This window comes from Chelonoidis abingdonii, chromosome 6, assembly GCF_003597395.2.
Source record: "Chelonoidis abingdonii isolate Lonesome George chromosome 6, CheloAbing_2.0, whole genome shotgun sequence".
Classification (NCBI taxonomy): domain Eukaryota; kingdom Metazoa; phylum Chordata; order Testudines; family Testudinidae; genus Chelonoidis; species Chelonoidis abingdonii.
Window position 1 is genome coordinate 93,409,396 of NC_133774.1, and position 16,079 is coordinate 93,425,474.

A 16,079-nucleotide genomic window follows, 5' to 3' on the forward strand; every position below is an offset into this window, starting at 1 on the left:
TGAATTTCATCCTACTTACTTCAGACCATTTCTCCAGTTTGTCCAGATCATTTTGAATTATTATCCTATCCACCAAAGCACTTGCAACCTCTCCTAGCTTGGTATCGTACACAAACTTTGTAAGTGTACTCTCTATGCTATTACCTAAATTATTGATGAAGATATTGACCGGAACTGGACCCAGAACTGATCCTTGCAGGACCCCACTCGTTATGCCCTTCCAGCATTCCAACCAGTTATGCACCCACTTTATAGTAGCTCCATCTAGGTTGCATTTCCCTAGTTTGTATATGAGAAGGTCATGTGAGACAGTATCAAAAGCTTTACTAAAGTCAAGATATACCACCTCTACCACCTCCTCCTATCCACAAGGCTTGTTACCTTGCTGAAGAAAGCTATCAGGTTGGTTTGACACAATTTGTTCTTGACAAATCCATGCAGACTGTTACTTATCTTATTATCTTCTAGATGTTTACAAATTATTTGCCCCATTATCTTTCCGGGTACACAAGTTAACCTAACTGGTCTGTAGTTTCCTGGGTTGTTTTTATTTCCCTTTTTATAGATTGGCACTCTATTTGCCCTTTTCCAGTCTTCTGGAATCTCTCCAGCTTTTCAAAGATAATTGAACATAATAGCTAATGGCTCAGACATCCCCTCAGTCAGCTCCTGGAGTATTCTAGGATATATGTCATCAAGCCCTGGTGTCTTGAAGACTTCTAACTTGTCTAAGTAATTTTTAACTTGTTCTTTCCCTATTTTAGCTTCTGATCCTACCTCATTTTCACTGGCATTCACGGTGTTAGATGTCCAATCACCACCAACCTTCTTGGTGAAAATTGAAACAAAGAAGTCATTAAGCATCTCTGCCATTTCCACATTTTCTGTTCTTGTTTTCCCCTGCTCATTGAGTAACGGGGCCTGCCCTGTCCTTGGTCTTTCTCTTGCTTCTAATGTATTTGTAGAATGTTTTTCTTTTTACTGTTTGTGTCTCTTGCTAGTTCGATCTCGTTTTGTGTCCTGGCCTTTCTAATTTTGTCCCTACGTATTGTTTGTTTATGTTCATCCTTTGTAATGTGACCTAGTTTCCACTTTTTGTAGGACTCTCTCTTTTGATTTTTAGATCATTGCAGATCTCCTGGTTAAGCCAGGATAGTCTCTTGCCATACTTCTCCCTATGCAATGGGATAGTTTGCTCTTTCACTCTTAATAATGTCTACTGGAAGACGTGAGATAGAATCTCATATTTTAAAGATTTTCTGTTCCATAAAAATCTTTTGAAGCATCTTTGTCATCACCCTTATTATCAAAAGAGCGTTTCAGTTGGTTTATTCTTGGTCTTCTGATGTGCTGAGTTCACTCTCAAATCCAGATCTCTTGAAGAGCAGCGCACCCAACAAGCCACAAGGGTACGAGGACTGTCACATCTGTCAACATAAGATTCTTTTAATTGCAATAGATATCCCTATTTTTCTTGGTTGATATATTTACCAAAAGTAAGTATTCTCTATAGAGCTAGGGGTCACCAACATTTAAAAATGTAATAAAGCAGAGGCCACTATAGAGTGAGTGTGTGTGTAGTGAGTGCCATTGAGACCTTTTAACCATGATTCCTCTTGGTAGAACTACCGAAGGCAGAAGTTACACTAAGAATTATGGCTTCAAAATATTACAACCTTTTTAGCCTTGAGGTAAGACCATTTGAAAAACTATACATTTTCTTAACTGATTGATGTGCCTTTGCTCCCAATGATGTCAGTAGGAGAAACATTCATAATTAAAACTGTTCCTTTGCTGATTATGGTAGTTCAGTACTTCACCTAAATATTTTGTTGATTTATAGAATGTCAAAATTTATTTACTATTTAGTGCAATGACATTTTGTTTTTATATCTCATATATTAAGTGTGTGTTTTTACATTTTTTTCCTTGTTCTGGAATAGGGAGAGCTTGTATGAAACTCTTAACAACATTTACTAATAGGTATGTGATGATCTGGTGGCTTTGGTTATTGAGTATCAGGATATCTGAGTGTGTTTTCTCCTTTTATAAGAAAACTGTTTCATACAGAGTTGGTGACATCACAATTCTCTATGAATTATGCATTTTGAGATACCCCTGTACACGTGTAAGGTCCCTGTAAGGGGCCAGTATTGATGGTGGCATGTCTTTAAAAGGTCTGTGTGAAGTTCAGGAGCTAGGTTAAACGCCTTTATTGACAGCTACCTGGATTTTATTGACATGTAGAGAGATTTTCAATCTGTGTCTCAACAACGAGGAAGAATTTCAGAAATCCCATTTTGGAAGATGATCAAGCATTAAGTGAGGGCAATGTTTGGTGGATAATAAATTGTTGAAAGTTGTTAATACTATGATGTCAGGAGACTCCCTCCCCTCTCCCCCCCAAAAAAAACAACAAAAAAAGAGGTATCAATTTTTCAGCCTGCCTGTGCCTTCTGATTAGATGGTTGGTATATCAAGCAATGTAGTAGTGACTATAAAGCGCTTTGGAGAATTGCATGAAGCTTACAAACCGCATGTCTCTGCCCTCATTATTATAAAAGAGGAGAAACATTAACCCTTGTTTAAGTATTTATGAATGTATTATTGAACAGTGGGACTGGATGGTGGACATACAGTTGATTCTTAATTCATTTGCATTCTAGAAGCCCATAGGTTATAAAGTTGTCTTGGGTTTTCCTTTCACTTTGAAAAGTAATCTCATGGTTTTGCCATTGTCCTGAAATATACCACTTTGACTTTGGGGCCATGATAAGACACTTTTTCACTAGTGGGTAGTAGAGATTATCATAAACAGAGGCAATTGCAGTTTTTGAGATCAGAGTATGGACTGTTTGTGTATGTAGTATAGTATTGAGCACACTGTCAATTTTAAGCAATTGTTCAGGGATCATAGTAGAGGATGGGGAGTTGTGATGCTCCTGGCACATGCTCTGCCCACAATACCTGAATAACTAGATGTTTTTTCTAAGCTCATCATTAGTGAAATAGCTAAAAATTTAACATTGTCCTCATTAGGTTGCAGAGTTAATATTCCATTACAAAAATTAAGTAGTTTACTTCTGTCACTATGCTGTCTGCTGTCTTACATCTTGTAGGCTTTTCTTGGCTACTGCAAGAGCTAGAGGGTAAAACTTTCCAATTCACCTAAGTCACTTAGGAGCCAAATTTGGTGGAATTTAGACTCCGAAATAACTTAAGCACTTCTGAAAACTCCACCCAGAACCACAATTTCTTTGAACGAAAGATGAGTTTCTCCAGAAACTGACGGGGGGCCACCACTAGGCATATGTTTGTAGTGCATACCACTGCAAGCTATCTTAAATTGAACCTTGGAGAGAATTTGGAGTGTTGGTGCAAGGTGTACATGGGTTGAGTATCCTTAACAAGTATAGGTAGATTGCATATGCTCTGTCTAATTATTACATGTTTAATAATAAAACTTTGTATTTAAAACTATTCCTTAATTTAGAAACTTACGCACTGTTTGTAGCTGCTGCCAATAATGCCTGCCAGTGCTGCAGTGTATTCAATTGGCTCTTTAGAGGTAGGTAGCCTGTTAGAATGAGGGATGGGGAAGATTTTTGAGGAAAAAGGGATACTGGACCAAAAAGAAGGCTGAAGGAGAGACCTTAGTTAGTTTATACACCTCTACCCCAGTATAACATGACCCGATATAACACGAATTCAGATATAACACGGTAAAGCACTGCTCCGGGATGGGGCGGTGCTGCGCGCTCCAGTGGATCAAAGCAAGTTCGATATAACACAGTTTCACCTATAACACGGTAAGATTTTTTTGGCTCCCAAGGACAGCGTTCTGTCGGGGTAGAGGTGTACTTTGTCATGTGGATTTTGAGACTAACCACAAGAATACCTAAATATTTTCAGTAAATTTGCTAAAGTTATTTTATAGTAGAGGATGTAGCCATTAGTCTTCCAGTTTAAATCTCAACTGCAATGTAAATGTTTAAATTGTAAATTTGTTAAAATACTGCTCCTACAGTATATGGAAAAATATTTAACTATTAATAGAATTACAAGGTCCTAAAGCTGATAAAGGATTTCTGGTGACATAAACCCAAGAAGATTGTCCTCACACTAGAAGCCCCAGGATGGCCTAATTCTATGGTTAAATTATTGACATTTAGTGATAGCATTCATATTGCAGTAGTACTTAGCTCCAATAATACTTGGGCTCTTTTGTGCTAGACTCTGTACAAACATTTTAAGGAGATAGCCTTAGCCTTAGCCTTAGCCTTAGTCTTTGTCCTGAGGAACTTACAGTATTAACTTCCACATCCATGTAAAACATTGCCTTTTTATAACTCTCCCCCCCCCCCCGACCTCCATCCCTTCCTTCTTTTTTCATTACTTGAATTTTTCAGGGCAATCATTGTGCCTTGATTTTATTTTTTTTTATTGGTAGACATCCTTCTTGCTCAGGCTCAGATTCTGTTGTACAACTGATACTAAATTGTAGCCATAGAATAAACAAATTCTTTGGAGTAATAGCACATAGTACCTGCATACTGGCAGTCTCACTCATGTCCTTGCCTCCTGTTGAGCGGGTATTTATATGATTGTATTCAAGGACTAAGTCAAAAGGAGAGGCTCTTAGCTCACTATTGTGAGCCATGCATCCCACAGTGCTAAATAGGTTGAGAACCAAGATCTTTGGAGGATTGCATAAACCAGGTATTTTAAACAATCTGTGTCTCCTGAAACCCTGTAAATTCTTTAAGGGCACAGTTATCATAGGCAGGAAAATTGTATGTTATCACTAAAACTTAAAAATGGCTCAACTAGCATTTATAATTTGATCAAATTAAGCTGAGAATGTGCAAAGACTCACAGACTTTAAGGCCAAAGAGACCATCATGATAATCTAGTCTGACATCCTGCACATTGCAGCCCATAGAACCTCATCCACCCATTCCTTTAATAGACCCATAATCTCTGGCTGAGTTTCTGAAATCCTCAAATTGTGAGTTAGAGACTTCAAGTTTAATCCTTAATGACTAAAAACATCCTAATTGCAACTCAAAGAACAGACAAATGACAGATGAAAGAGAAGAGTAGTGGAATGAATGGGCAAAGACAAACTAAGAAACATAATAATATTTGCTTATTCATCACACTGGGGATTGCTCTGATAATTTGGGAACCATTTAAAGGAATAATATCTGATGCAAACAAACTGCTACATTTTTAGAGATGTATTATAATCAGTTACATCTGAGGTATGCATGTTTGTTTATATTACTGCTGTGTGCACGCTGCAGTTTTTCCAACCTCCTTCTGATCCACCAATACCCTGAATCCAGGTGAATCCCTACCTCTGCTTACCTTCAACCCATCTGTGTCCCCCATTCAGTAAGTTTGTATTGGTTTGGGTGTATTTTTTTTTTCTGGCTCACCTTTTCCCATGAAGATTAATATAATGCTCTAAACAAAACTCAGCTACCCCTCTCCCATGCCACCATTATAAAATCAGATGTTACCTCTCTACCTTTGCTAAGCAACTCTTAGTTCTTTCTTTCCTTTTCAGTCCCCACATACAAAATTTCAATTCCCCTTTTATCCCACGTCCCAAGAAACTCCATCAAGACTAAAGCTCCCCTCCATCACTCCTTAATCCCAGACAGCTCTTGATCCCTTACACTTCTCTGAAACAACTCTTGCACTGCACATCCTCCTTCTATGGCATCCCAGACAAACTTTTTTCCCTTTCACAGATGATGTCCTGGAGTCTCTCGCCATCCCTGCCATTCAGCAGAAGTTACTTTTTGTTAAGGGCAGCAGAGCTGGCCTGGTCTCTTCTATGCTTTTGAGAGGCTCTTCTTTCCCCTGTCCTATTTGTTGATATTTTAGGCTTTAAAATCAACAAACTTCTGCATGCGGAACTTCAGGATCTAAGTTACAAGCAAGCATTTTGAACAAATGCAATTTAAAAAAAAAAAAAGAGAACTTACCTTTCCCTGTAGTGACTACGTAGTGCGTGGTTTCAGTCACAGACTTTTATTTAACAAAATGTGTTTCAACCAATAAGATATTCTACCAACTGTTGTACAAATGTATTCAGTCATTCTTACTGGTGCATTTCATCATATTACCAAGAGTGTGTTGACAGCAGCTGTAACATTCCATAGGCTAAAATTAAGTTTTTAAAGGTGTGCAAATGAAAGCTCGTGTTGCTTTTTATTAATAAAAACAAAAATCTATCATGAGTTTTTTTTGTCTTAATCTTATTTCTTCAGCTGACATCTGAAATGTTTGAAGCAGATCTTGAAAAGGCATTACTGCTAAGCAAACTGGAATATGAAGAGCACAAAAAGGTATTTGCTGGCTTCATCCTGATCTGAAAATTGTGCAAGTTTTTGACCTTTATTGAGTTCTGGATAAAGGAGATTAATAATTTGGTTTCCACAAAATTTCATGTAAGCTAACTCTTTAGTTTCTTAATACCCAAAGATCTACTAAAAATTGAAAGAACCATTAGAGCATTGAGGGAAACCACAAACAGCCATATTACAGTTTGAGAATATTAAAGATGACCTGCCAAGGGGGAAAATGAGTTTGTACCCTCTTTGCTTCTTTGATATATAAAGACATTTGTTTTCACCTTAGAAATAATAAGACTGCTAAGCCTTGTTCCATGTAGGCGTCTGTGTGCACGTGTGTGTTTTTGTTTTACTTTATTTATTGATCTTGGTGTGGGCTCTGGAGCGGTCTTCTTAGAGGATCATAGAACTGAAGGGGAAGAGGATCTTTTTTAGGTCTGAATTGAAGTGGTAGGCATGTTGAATCTTTAACATTTTTCCTCCCAATTGTTTCAGTTATTTGACTTAAATAGATAACAGTTTAGAACAGGCTGACTAAAAATTCCTTCTCAACTGGTTAGGTTTACCTTCTTTGGTACTTGTATTGTTGTCTTGCTAGTTCACCAGTCATCTACATAGTGTTCCAGGAGAGAAAGTGCTGATAAGTCCTGAATTTCTACTGTGAAAAACAAGTAGGGAACTTTTGAAAAACAAAAACCTTTAAATTATACAGAAGAAAAAGCAAAAATGGCACATGTCCATTTTTTTGCTCGGAGTGTCAGCTTTAGTAGTATCTTGTACTTCTGTTGGACAAACTAAGACTTCACAGAGGTTGTTTGTTTGTTTGAAGGGAATCCCCACAATTAAGTTAAAGTTCTTAAATTACAGTTTAGTTTTAACTTCCAATTTTAACTTCATTTTAAAAGGCATGTTTAAGTTCAGGCAAGCAAAGACTTAGTCTTTAAGCATAGCTGTTGGGGATTTGCTCTTGAGTCCAAATGGCATCTGCATGGATTGCAAGTAAAGCTAATTCTTTAGCAGTTTGGGAGAACTTTGTATATGCTCATAAATTTAAAATCTAGTAGTTGTTTATATTGTAGTCTCATAGTATAGAACAGGGTTTCTAAACCGTTATCTTTCTGAGCCTCTCCCTCCCCCCACATCTGGGGTGGGGAAGAGACATGGCTCCGGGCTTCAGCCGTGGGTGGTGAGGGGGGCGCTCTAGGCAGCTGGGGGCGAGGGGTGGGACTCTTGCCCCGTGGGATGCTGGGGGGCTCCGAACTTCCTGCCTTTGGCTCCAACCAGTCTAATGCTAACCTGCTTTGTGGACCCCCTGAAACCAGCTATCGGGCGGTGGACCCCCGGTTGAGAGCAGCTGATATAGAACATCAGAGCTCGTGTTTATGTTTTTCCCCTGCTTTATTTATTTTCTATATAACTACTTTTTCTGTTTAGGTAAAACCTTCAAATCACACTTTACTCTTTTCTGTGTAATGGCATATTTAAGAAAACAGAACCTCAGGCTTAAAAAGAACTCTCTAAACCTCTGTCTAACTTCATTTAAGCAATAATGTCTGTTGGCTAGAGTATGATCATAGAATATTGGCAGTCTGCAGCTATATGAATGACTAGGGATATTGAGAGTAAATGTCAAGCAGATGTTTATTTTTAAAGCATGTATAATTGATTGTGACACTACTATATTACAGTGCTTTTTGATTATATTATACCAAATTGATTTTTAGATAACATTTTATCTAGGTGTTGGGGTAGTAGGCTGACAATTCATTGTACTGTTTGTGAATCGCTATATCGGTTTAAAGAACACGGTTGTTTCTTTAGGCTAATTGGAGTACAGAGCGAGAAAGATGTCTACTAAAAGCTGTCAAATTGTTTTAGACCAAGGGCTTTGTTTGTGTACTGTTATTTTTTTTCTTAAGAATACAAAACTTTCGAGCAGTGGTACCCAAACATTTGAGGGATATGTGCCCCCCAACCCTTCTGGGGCTGGGAGTGGGGGTGGACATGACATGGACAGGAGTAAGGGGGCTGGAGGTGGGTCTGAGAGCAGGGCTAGGAAGGGAACAGAGGTTGGGGGCTGTCTGCTCAGCCCTCATCCAAGTGCGGCTCCTCCACCAGCCTCTGCCTCAGGCCGGGAACGGAGTCGCAGCCAAGGGCCGAGGGTGGGGCTGGGAGTGAAGCCACAGCCAGGCCGCTGTGGGGTCAGCAGTTGGCCCGTAGCTGAGTGTGGAGCCATGCTGAGGCTGGGAATAGGGCCAGGCTCAGGTCCGGGAGCCATGACCATGGTTGGGGGTGGGGCTAAAGCAAAGCTGGGGGTGGGACAGGACTGGGTGGTCCATCCTCCTCTGCCCCCCAGGGGAGCTGGCCTGGGCCTTCTGCATGTTCCCGAATGTTCCTTTGTACCCTCCTGAGGTGGCATGTCCCACAGTTTGGGGACCTCAGCTTTAGAGCAATTAAATTATGAATTGGTTTATTCATTAGAGTAAAATAGTGCAATCAGTGGGGTTTTATTCCTTTCAGGACTCTGAAAATGCTTCACCTCCCTCAAAGTCAGCAAATAAGAAAGAGAAAAGAAAGAACCAGCAGGGAAAAGACAAACCTCTCACAGTGTCTCTCAAAGACTTTCAGTCAGACATTAATACAGGTATGCATTTTTATGTTTAAATATTTATTTACAAACCAATTGTTTAATTCTTTGGAATTACTATGACATATACTTTTAATAACAAAACACCCTCTATACTGAAACTCTGCATTTCCAAAGTCTCAGTTCACAAACACTATATTTAAATATAATATTCACTTAACAATGTTAGAAACAAGTAAACTAAACACTGTGTTCTGATAGCTCTAAATCTAACTTTATGTATCCTGAATCTTATTATTTTTAATGTGGACTAATCGGTTTAGCTAAGGAGAGAAGCAAATGAGAGAAGTATTCAGCTGCTGGAGTGTGAAGTAGTACTGAACCTGTTGCAGTGACCAGCATCTGGCAATGGTCCAAGGTCACTCAAGAGGAAAAACTCTTTACTCCTAACTTTGTTGTACTTGTTGCCTTGCTGTTCCCTTTATTTCCCAGACAGTGGTAATTGCCCTTTGCACCCAAAGCTGGCTCTTTAGGGGAAGAAGAGTTAAGGGAGGGGGAAATATTGCTTACCTCAGCAGCTTGTACATTCTTTGAAAATTCTTTGGGTGCTGGTTTGTTCCTGTTCTGTTCAGAGCAGTGGCTCCTGCCTTAAGCAGAGAAACGGTGGTAGGATCTGGAACGAGAAAAAGTACTATTGAATCAAAGGTCTATTTAAAAATATTCTAAGCACTTATCTAAGTTCCCAGTATTTTATTAAATGTGGGTTTATTTCAAAAACAAACCAAGAAACAAACAATAAAACACCCACGAAGGATGAGAGTCTGAACAAATTATAGATGTTGGTCATGTCACCTAATATGCTACTGAAAGGCACTGAGATACTATGGTGGTGAGAGTAATAGAAGAACCAGAACAGAATTAAATACAGTCTGCAGTTTGTTTATTGCAAAAATGTTGCTTGCCAGTTATGAACTCTCAGTGCATTTAACAAATTGGGGTCTGCTTTCTGTTACATTATTTTAAGGGATAGGGTTTAAAATACAACATAGATCAGTGATGCTCAGACTGAGGGCTTGTCTTCACTACGGGCGTAAGTCGACCTAAGTTACTCTACTCCAGCTACGTTATTCACATTTCTGGAGTCTACTTAGCTTACGTCGATTTATCCTGGTGTCTTCACTGCACTGCATCAATGGGAGACTTACTTACTCTTCTTGGAGAGCTAGAGTACCTGAGTCGCTAAATCGACACCCATTGCATCGATTGCAGCAGCGTTGATCTCCCTGGTAGTGAAGCCCTGAGGCTCGCAGGCGGCAAGTCGTGGATCTTTAACGTGTCTCTTGCGACTCTTTGAAGCACATGATGATAAAACACTGTGTGATAAAATTATTAACCAATCAGGATACTTTTATTAACTAAGTTATCAACTTGCACTGAGTTAACTTGTTTGCTGTGAGAATAATATACACTTCTCCCCCGATATAATGCGGTCCGATATAACAGGAATTCGGATATAACATGGTAAAGGAGTGCTCCGGGGGACGGGGCTGCTTGACCTCGTTATATCTGAATTTGTGTTACCACAAGTGGTTCCTCTGCGCCTGCCCTTTAGTTCCTGCAGCCCTCCCTGGGACCCCCCTGCTCCTGTTCACCTCCGCTCCCCCTCCTCCCACAAGCATGCCGCAGCTCCGCTTCTCCTCCCTCCCAGGCTTGCTGCGCCGAACAGCTGATTGTCGCGGCAAGCTTCGGAGGGAGAAATGGAGCTGCACCGTGCTCGTGGGAGGAGGCGGAATGGAGGTGAGCTGGGGGGTGGGCGGGGAGGGCTGCAGCAAGTAGCAGGGGGGTGGGAGTGCAGAAGAATTGCTCCCCACTCCAGTTCCTCTCCGCCGCCTCCCCTGAGCATGCTGCTGCTGCTCTGCTTCCGCCTCCCCCCTGCCCCCCTGCCGCTTGTTGGACCAAACAGCTGATTGGCATGGCAAGCCTGGGAGGGAGGGAGGAAGAAGCAGAGCGGAGGCAGTGCGCTCAGGGAGGAGGCAGAGACAGAGTGGAGGTGAGCAGGGGCAGAGAACAGTTCTTCCCCCTACCCTGATATGACGTGGCCTCACCTATAACACGGTGAGATTTTTTGGCTCTCAAGGACCGTGTTATATCGGGGTAGAGATGTATATAAAATATAGTACTATAGTAAATGAAACAATTCACACTACTGTGGCTCTTCTGAATAGTTTATCACTAATTTGGCTTCTGAATCACTGAAGTCTGAGTATCGCTGGTGTAGACAGTCGTCTTTAATTCTTTAGTGTAATTTTGGGAGAAGAATGAGAGTTAATGCTGGAGAACCAAAATGGATTTTTCAGCCTCTTCTGAGTTATCTCACTTTGATAGTTTTTGGTATGATTAAATCAGACAATGTAGTAGTTTTTTTAAAAAGTAACATTTTATTTTTCCTGTGTTCTTTTTCAGATCCCCTTGCTAAAAAACACGAGGTAAGACTTAGTTTTTATTAAACTAATAAACATAACACAACACCAAAGACCAGCTTAAATAATGAGGTTTTTGTATGCAGAAGATAGTTATTAAATAAGTATTTAAACAAAGAGGCCTAATCACTTTCTGAAGTTACAGTCAGGAATTAATTTTTCAAATTGGCTGCCTAAAGTATGTCCATAAAACTTGTGTGAGCAAATGCAAAGATAAAAGTCCATGAATGAGAACTTATACATGCCTTTTCCAGTTTTGTGCCATCAGTTACAGGCTTGCAAATGTTATTGGTACAGTTTAGACAGATTTGAAAGCCTGGCCCTAAAAGTTCTGTAGGCAGGGTACAAGAGGCTAAATAACTATTAGAAGCAGAGTAGATAAGAAAATATTAATGGCAAATATTGTGCAGTGGAACATTCCTAGTATTGGAACCCTTTTAGGAAGAAAAATCACTTTGATGTTAAATATTTCTTTATAATTCAAAAATCTAGGGAGGCATTGCACAAAATTATTAAATCAGTGGAAATATTTTTCTCACCTGATATCACTTCTGTGAAATGTTCTTATTTTTCAGAGTTTTATAGTTGGCAGTAAAATATGCTCTAGGTAAAATTTAGTACTCCGTTTTGTTTCATTGTGTCTCTATGTATTAAAGGAGAAAGTGCTGATACCTGTATTTTGTGCATTTTTGTGACTTTAAACACAGACTTCTTTAAAACTCAACTAAATATTTCATTGTTTAGCTGGATACTGACTTTTATTTAAATGGAGATAAATCATGAAGTTAATTCTTGACAGGAACTGAGCTCTTCCCAGACTTTATTGCATGATGGAGGATTCTTCAATAGGCTGGAAGATGATGTTCATAAAATACTTATTAGAGAAAAAAGGAGAGACCAACTCACAGATTACAACGGCTTGGATAACTGTACATCACATGAACATAGTCAGGCATGTACAATGGCAGCTATTTTCAAGTGCACAATGAATATTTGCTTGGTGGATAATCTAAATAAAATGTGAAGCTTCTGGAGTAATTTTTCTGACCCCTCCTCCCCCCCCTAATCTGACTGCTTATGCTCTCACAACTTCAGTTATGTGCTGAAAACACAATTTATGGATAACTTTTTTGACTAGTTCATGTTATAGGTCTATGAATCGCTTAAGAAAAAACAAAATGCAAACAACTGAAATGGGACTGCCAAATCTCCTCCTCTGAGAAGAAGGTCAAGAGGAAGGAATGGCAAAGACCCACTCCTCTTTTACCTCTTTCCAGTAGCATAAATATCTTTTGGAGAAGGGAAGATTACAGAATTGTCTCCTGGGGTGGTAGTTTTAACCTCTTGGTCCTTGCAGTCTGGTTGCAGGTCTCATGGATCAGTCATCAGGTCCTTTGACTACCTGTAGATATTTCTAGGGCTATTATTGTTGTAATAGTAGCCTGACATTAGCAAATCTTATTTTTTTTTCTTCAGAAAATACTACTACTGGTCTGTGCCCTTTGCTGCAACGGTGACTGAATGTCCTTGCAGAAAACCATAATTGGGATATTTCCTACGACTTCCACGTTGTTGAGTGGGATATTTCTTCCCTACAGTGAGGAAATAGAAGGGAGAACAAATGCTGTATTTTAAGAATATAACTTTAATGTTAGAGAACAAGCTTAGTTTTGATCTGACTGTTTAAAAGCTGAAGTAATTTAGTTACAACTGTACTTTTAAGATTAAATTATGTGTTCTCATTTGTCCTAGTTTTTTTCACCAACTTGATATCCTTTCCTTCCCTACTCAGTTGAGAGAGAGCTGAGCAGAGGTTACAATCTTTGTTGTGACTTCACTGTTCACAACCTCCACAAACCCTGCTATAGTTCTTCAGGGGAAAAAAATGATATTCTCTTTGTTTTTTTAAGAACATCAGAATGACTCAAAACCCTTTTTTTGGAGAAAAGATGACTTTGTTAGCATTGCGTATGCTCCAGCTAAACACAGTGTGCAGGATCCAATCATTTTGAGCGTGAACTTGAAACAGCATTAGCATTTAATCTGGTTTGTGTGTACTTTCACTCCCAGTTCTCTGTAGCACCTTTTTAAAAAAAAATACAAAACACTTTTGCCCAAAACTACTTCCATTCCCCCTCTTCCTCTCATACATCTAAAGCATCAAAAAGTTGGCTGGCTCCTAAAATCTTGTAGCATAGTTTAGTAAACTGGGACTTCCTTAGTTGTAAAAGCAAAGGGCAAAGTTGTCTCTCATGCTGGGTACAAGCAATTTTTTCTAACAGCTTCTGTATAATCAGGTGGGGTTAAAGTGTGTACACTAATATTTGAAAACACTTAAATAATTTGTCACACTTGGTTTTGTTCTTATTGCTAGCGAACAGGATTTAATAGTCAAGGCTTAGAGAGCTTCTCCCATTTTGCTTGCACTTCCACAGAATGTGCTCCTTTTTTAAATTTTAAATTTTAAAAAAAATACTGTGCTTGTGTATCCATCAATAAAAGCTTCGATAATATTTTTAAAGCTATATTTTTAATGTGAACATTTTACAGAAGCTCTGTCACATGATTCTGCCAGATACCCAGTCTTTAAATGTGTTATGGCTTGGTCCTTCAAAACATACTTGAAGCATGCAGGTATTTGTTAAAACGTAAACACCTTATGTTACTGATTTACGTATATCATATTTTAATGGTTGTGCAGCTATGGAAAACCAGCACTTTTGCACAAGAGCTACTTTGAAACAACCAGGCTAATAGTATTGTATTTTTTCTTTGCTTGGAGACAGTCCAGGGCAGCTGAATTCTGCCTTTTGCGGGACTGAAATTCTAATGCAGACTTATAGTTAGTCCTAAACTGGTGTGGTTGCTTATTTTTCTGTAGGAGGCTGTTTTGAAAGATGGAAAAACAGAACGATTAAAGTTGGAACTTGAAAAGAAAGATACAGAAATTCAGCAACTGAAAAGCATCATTACTCAATGGGAGGTATGTAGTTGATGATCTCTCCAAGTATTGGACAAAGTCTAACTTCTTTTTTTTTTACCCATTTGATTAAGCCAAAACATGGCTAGTCTGAAAGGGAACTTTGTGTTGTACACTAAAATATTACCTTTCCAGAGCATCTTTCTCCAAAGTTGTTCCTGCAGTACCAGATGGATTGACCTTTCTTGGTAAGTAAGACAGATATCTAAAAATAAACTGAATACTTTAAGAAGGTCACCCATCAAGGAGTAAATATTTATCAGTTTTGGTGTACCCAAGTATCATTTGTTTCCCAGATGTTGCTGTTTTGTTAGCTGTCAAGACTGTAGACCAATCTGAAATGCCTAAAAAAAGAAACTAGTACATACTTCTCCAGATACAAGAGAAACCATGTAGAGCTGCAGCCCTGTAGCATTGAAATGGAGCTTTGCATCTGCTGTGCCCCTTCTCCCAACCTAGGAGGAAGATTTCAAAACCACATTCAGTACAAAGTTTGACTCCTTACCAAATCCTCTGGTGTTGCTGGATGCTAAATTAGATAGGAAAATTCCCAGAATTGCTGCCCTGGAACACCACATTAATATCTGTCCCGACTCTCTAGCTGACAGCTTGAAAATGAATACAAGGGCATAGATAGCTTTAGCTAGTTGTAAGTCTAGAATAATTCATTACTATGACAATTAAATTCACTTTTATTTGCCTTTGGTCCTATAAATGTTGCTTTAAAGCATGGCTGTAGTAGGGATGGCATGGCATTCCAGTATACTTTCTTGGAGAGGTTGAAGGTACTCTACTGTAGAATTATCTACCACCCCTTTTCAATATTGGCATTTGTTGTTGTTCATGCTGCTCCCATGCAATTGAATCAGCATCCCGTTAATTAGCACAGTGTTCCTTCTCTGTTTATAAACCAGCTGACCTTGTTGTATGGAGCATTATGAAGGTAACGTTAGGGACAAGATTGGTGTGTAAGTGGAGCATGGTAGCGTGCCACCAGGTTCAAGATATCCTATAAAAATTAACTTGTCTTCAAGGCCAGAGAGAGCAATATAGGGACACCGAAATGGGGAGAAAAGAGAATGAGGAAAATATAAAATGGGTGTAGAATTAAGAAAAGACACAAAAACCAAACTGCCAGAATTGCCAGTGAGCGGTCATGAGAAGTGCTACCTTAGAAGAGGCAATTCAGGCATTAGATGAACAGGAGAGATCAGGAAGGTCCATTTCCTCAGTAGAAAAACTGAAAGATGAAGAGTCCAAAAGAGAATTTCCTTGACTGTAAGGTCTTTGGAGCCAGGGATCATGTCTTCCTATGTGTCCTTGTATAGCACCTAGGACAATGAGGACTCAGTCCTAACTGTGCTCTGTGGCTTACCACCATGGTATAAATTATATGTTACTACTTTTGGCATTAAAGTTCTTTCATGTGGCCTTAATTTTTTTCCAGAGAATCCACTAAACCTCTGTCAGACATGGAGCTAAAATCTTCCAGCAAGTTCTGTTTCTCTGTTTAGCAGTTCTTTCTTCTCGTTCTTCATTCACACCATGTGTAGTTGATTTTGAATCTGCTGTAGTGCCAGTGCCTGCTTGTGCTCCTTTGACTTTGGCCTCTAATTGGTTTAAACTGCATCTCCTATGTTCTCTCATCCTTGACTCCTATGTATTTA

General features: G+C 39.2%; 1 protein-coding gene across 3 annotated transcripts in view; it reads left to right on the forward strand.

The window, feature by feature from the left end:
- GKAP1 (G kinase anchoring protein 1) overlaps positions 1 to 16,079 on the forward strand; it is a 44,637-nt gene that overhangs the window by 20,783 nt on the left and 7,775 nt on the right. For 2 of the 3 annotated variants that reach the window (XM_075067247.1, XM_032785998.2), the window contains exons 2-6: positions 6,282 to 6,359; positions 8,886 to 9,009; positions 11,416 to 11,438; positions 12,232 to 12,384; positions 14,314 to 14,415. In XM_075067247.1, coding sequence (XP_074923348.1) covers positions 6,294 to 6,359; positions 8,886 to 9,009; positions 11,416 to 11,438; positions 12,232 to 12,384; positions 14,314 to 14,415 — 468 coding nt within the window. In that variant the 5' untranslated portion in view covers positions 6,282 to 6,293. Of the gene's footprint in view, positions 1 to 1,640; positions 1,692 to 6,281; positions 6,360 to 8,885; positions 9,010 to 11,415; positions 11,439 to 12,231; positions 12,385 to 14,313; positions 14,416 to 16,079 lie in introns of those variants that run through there. The other variant, XM_075067246.1, reaches the window with a different exon arrangement.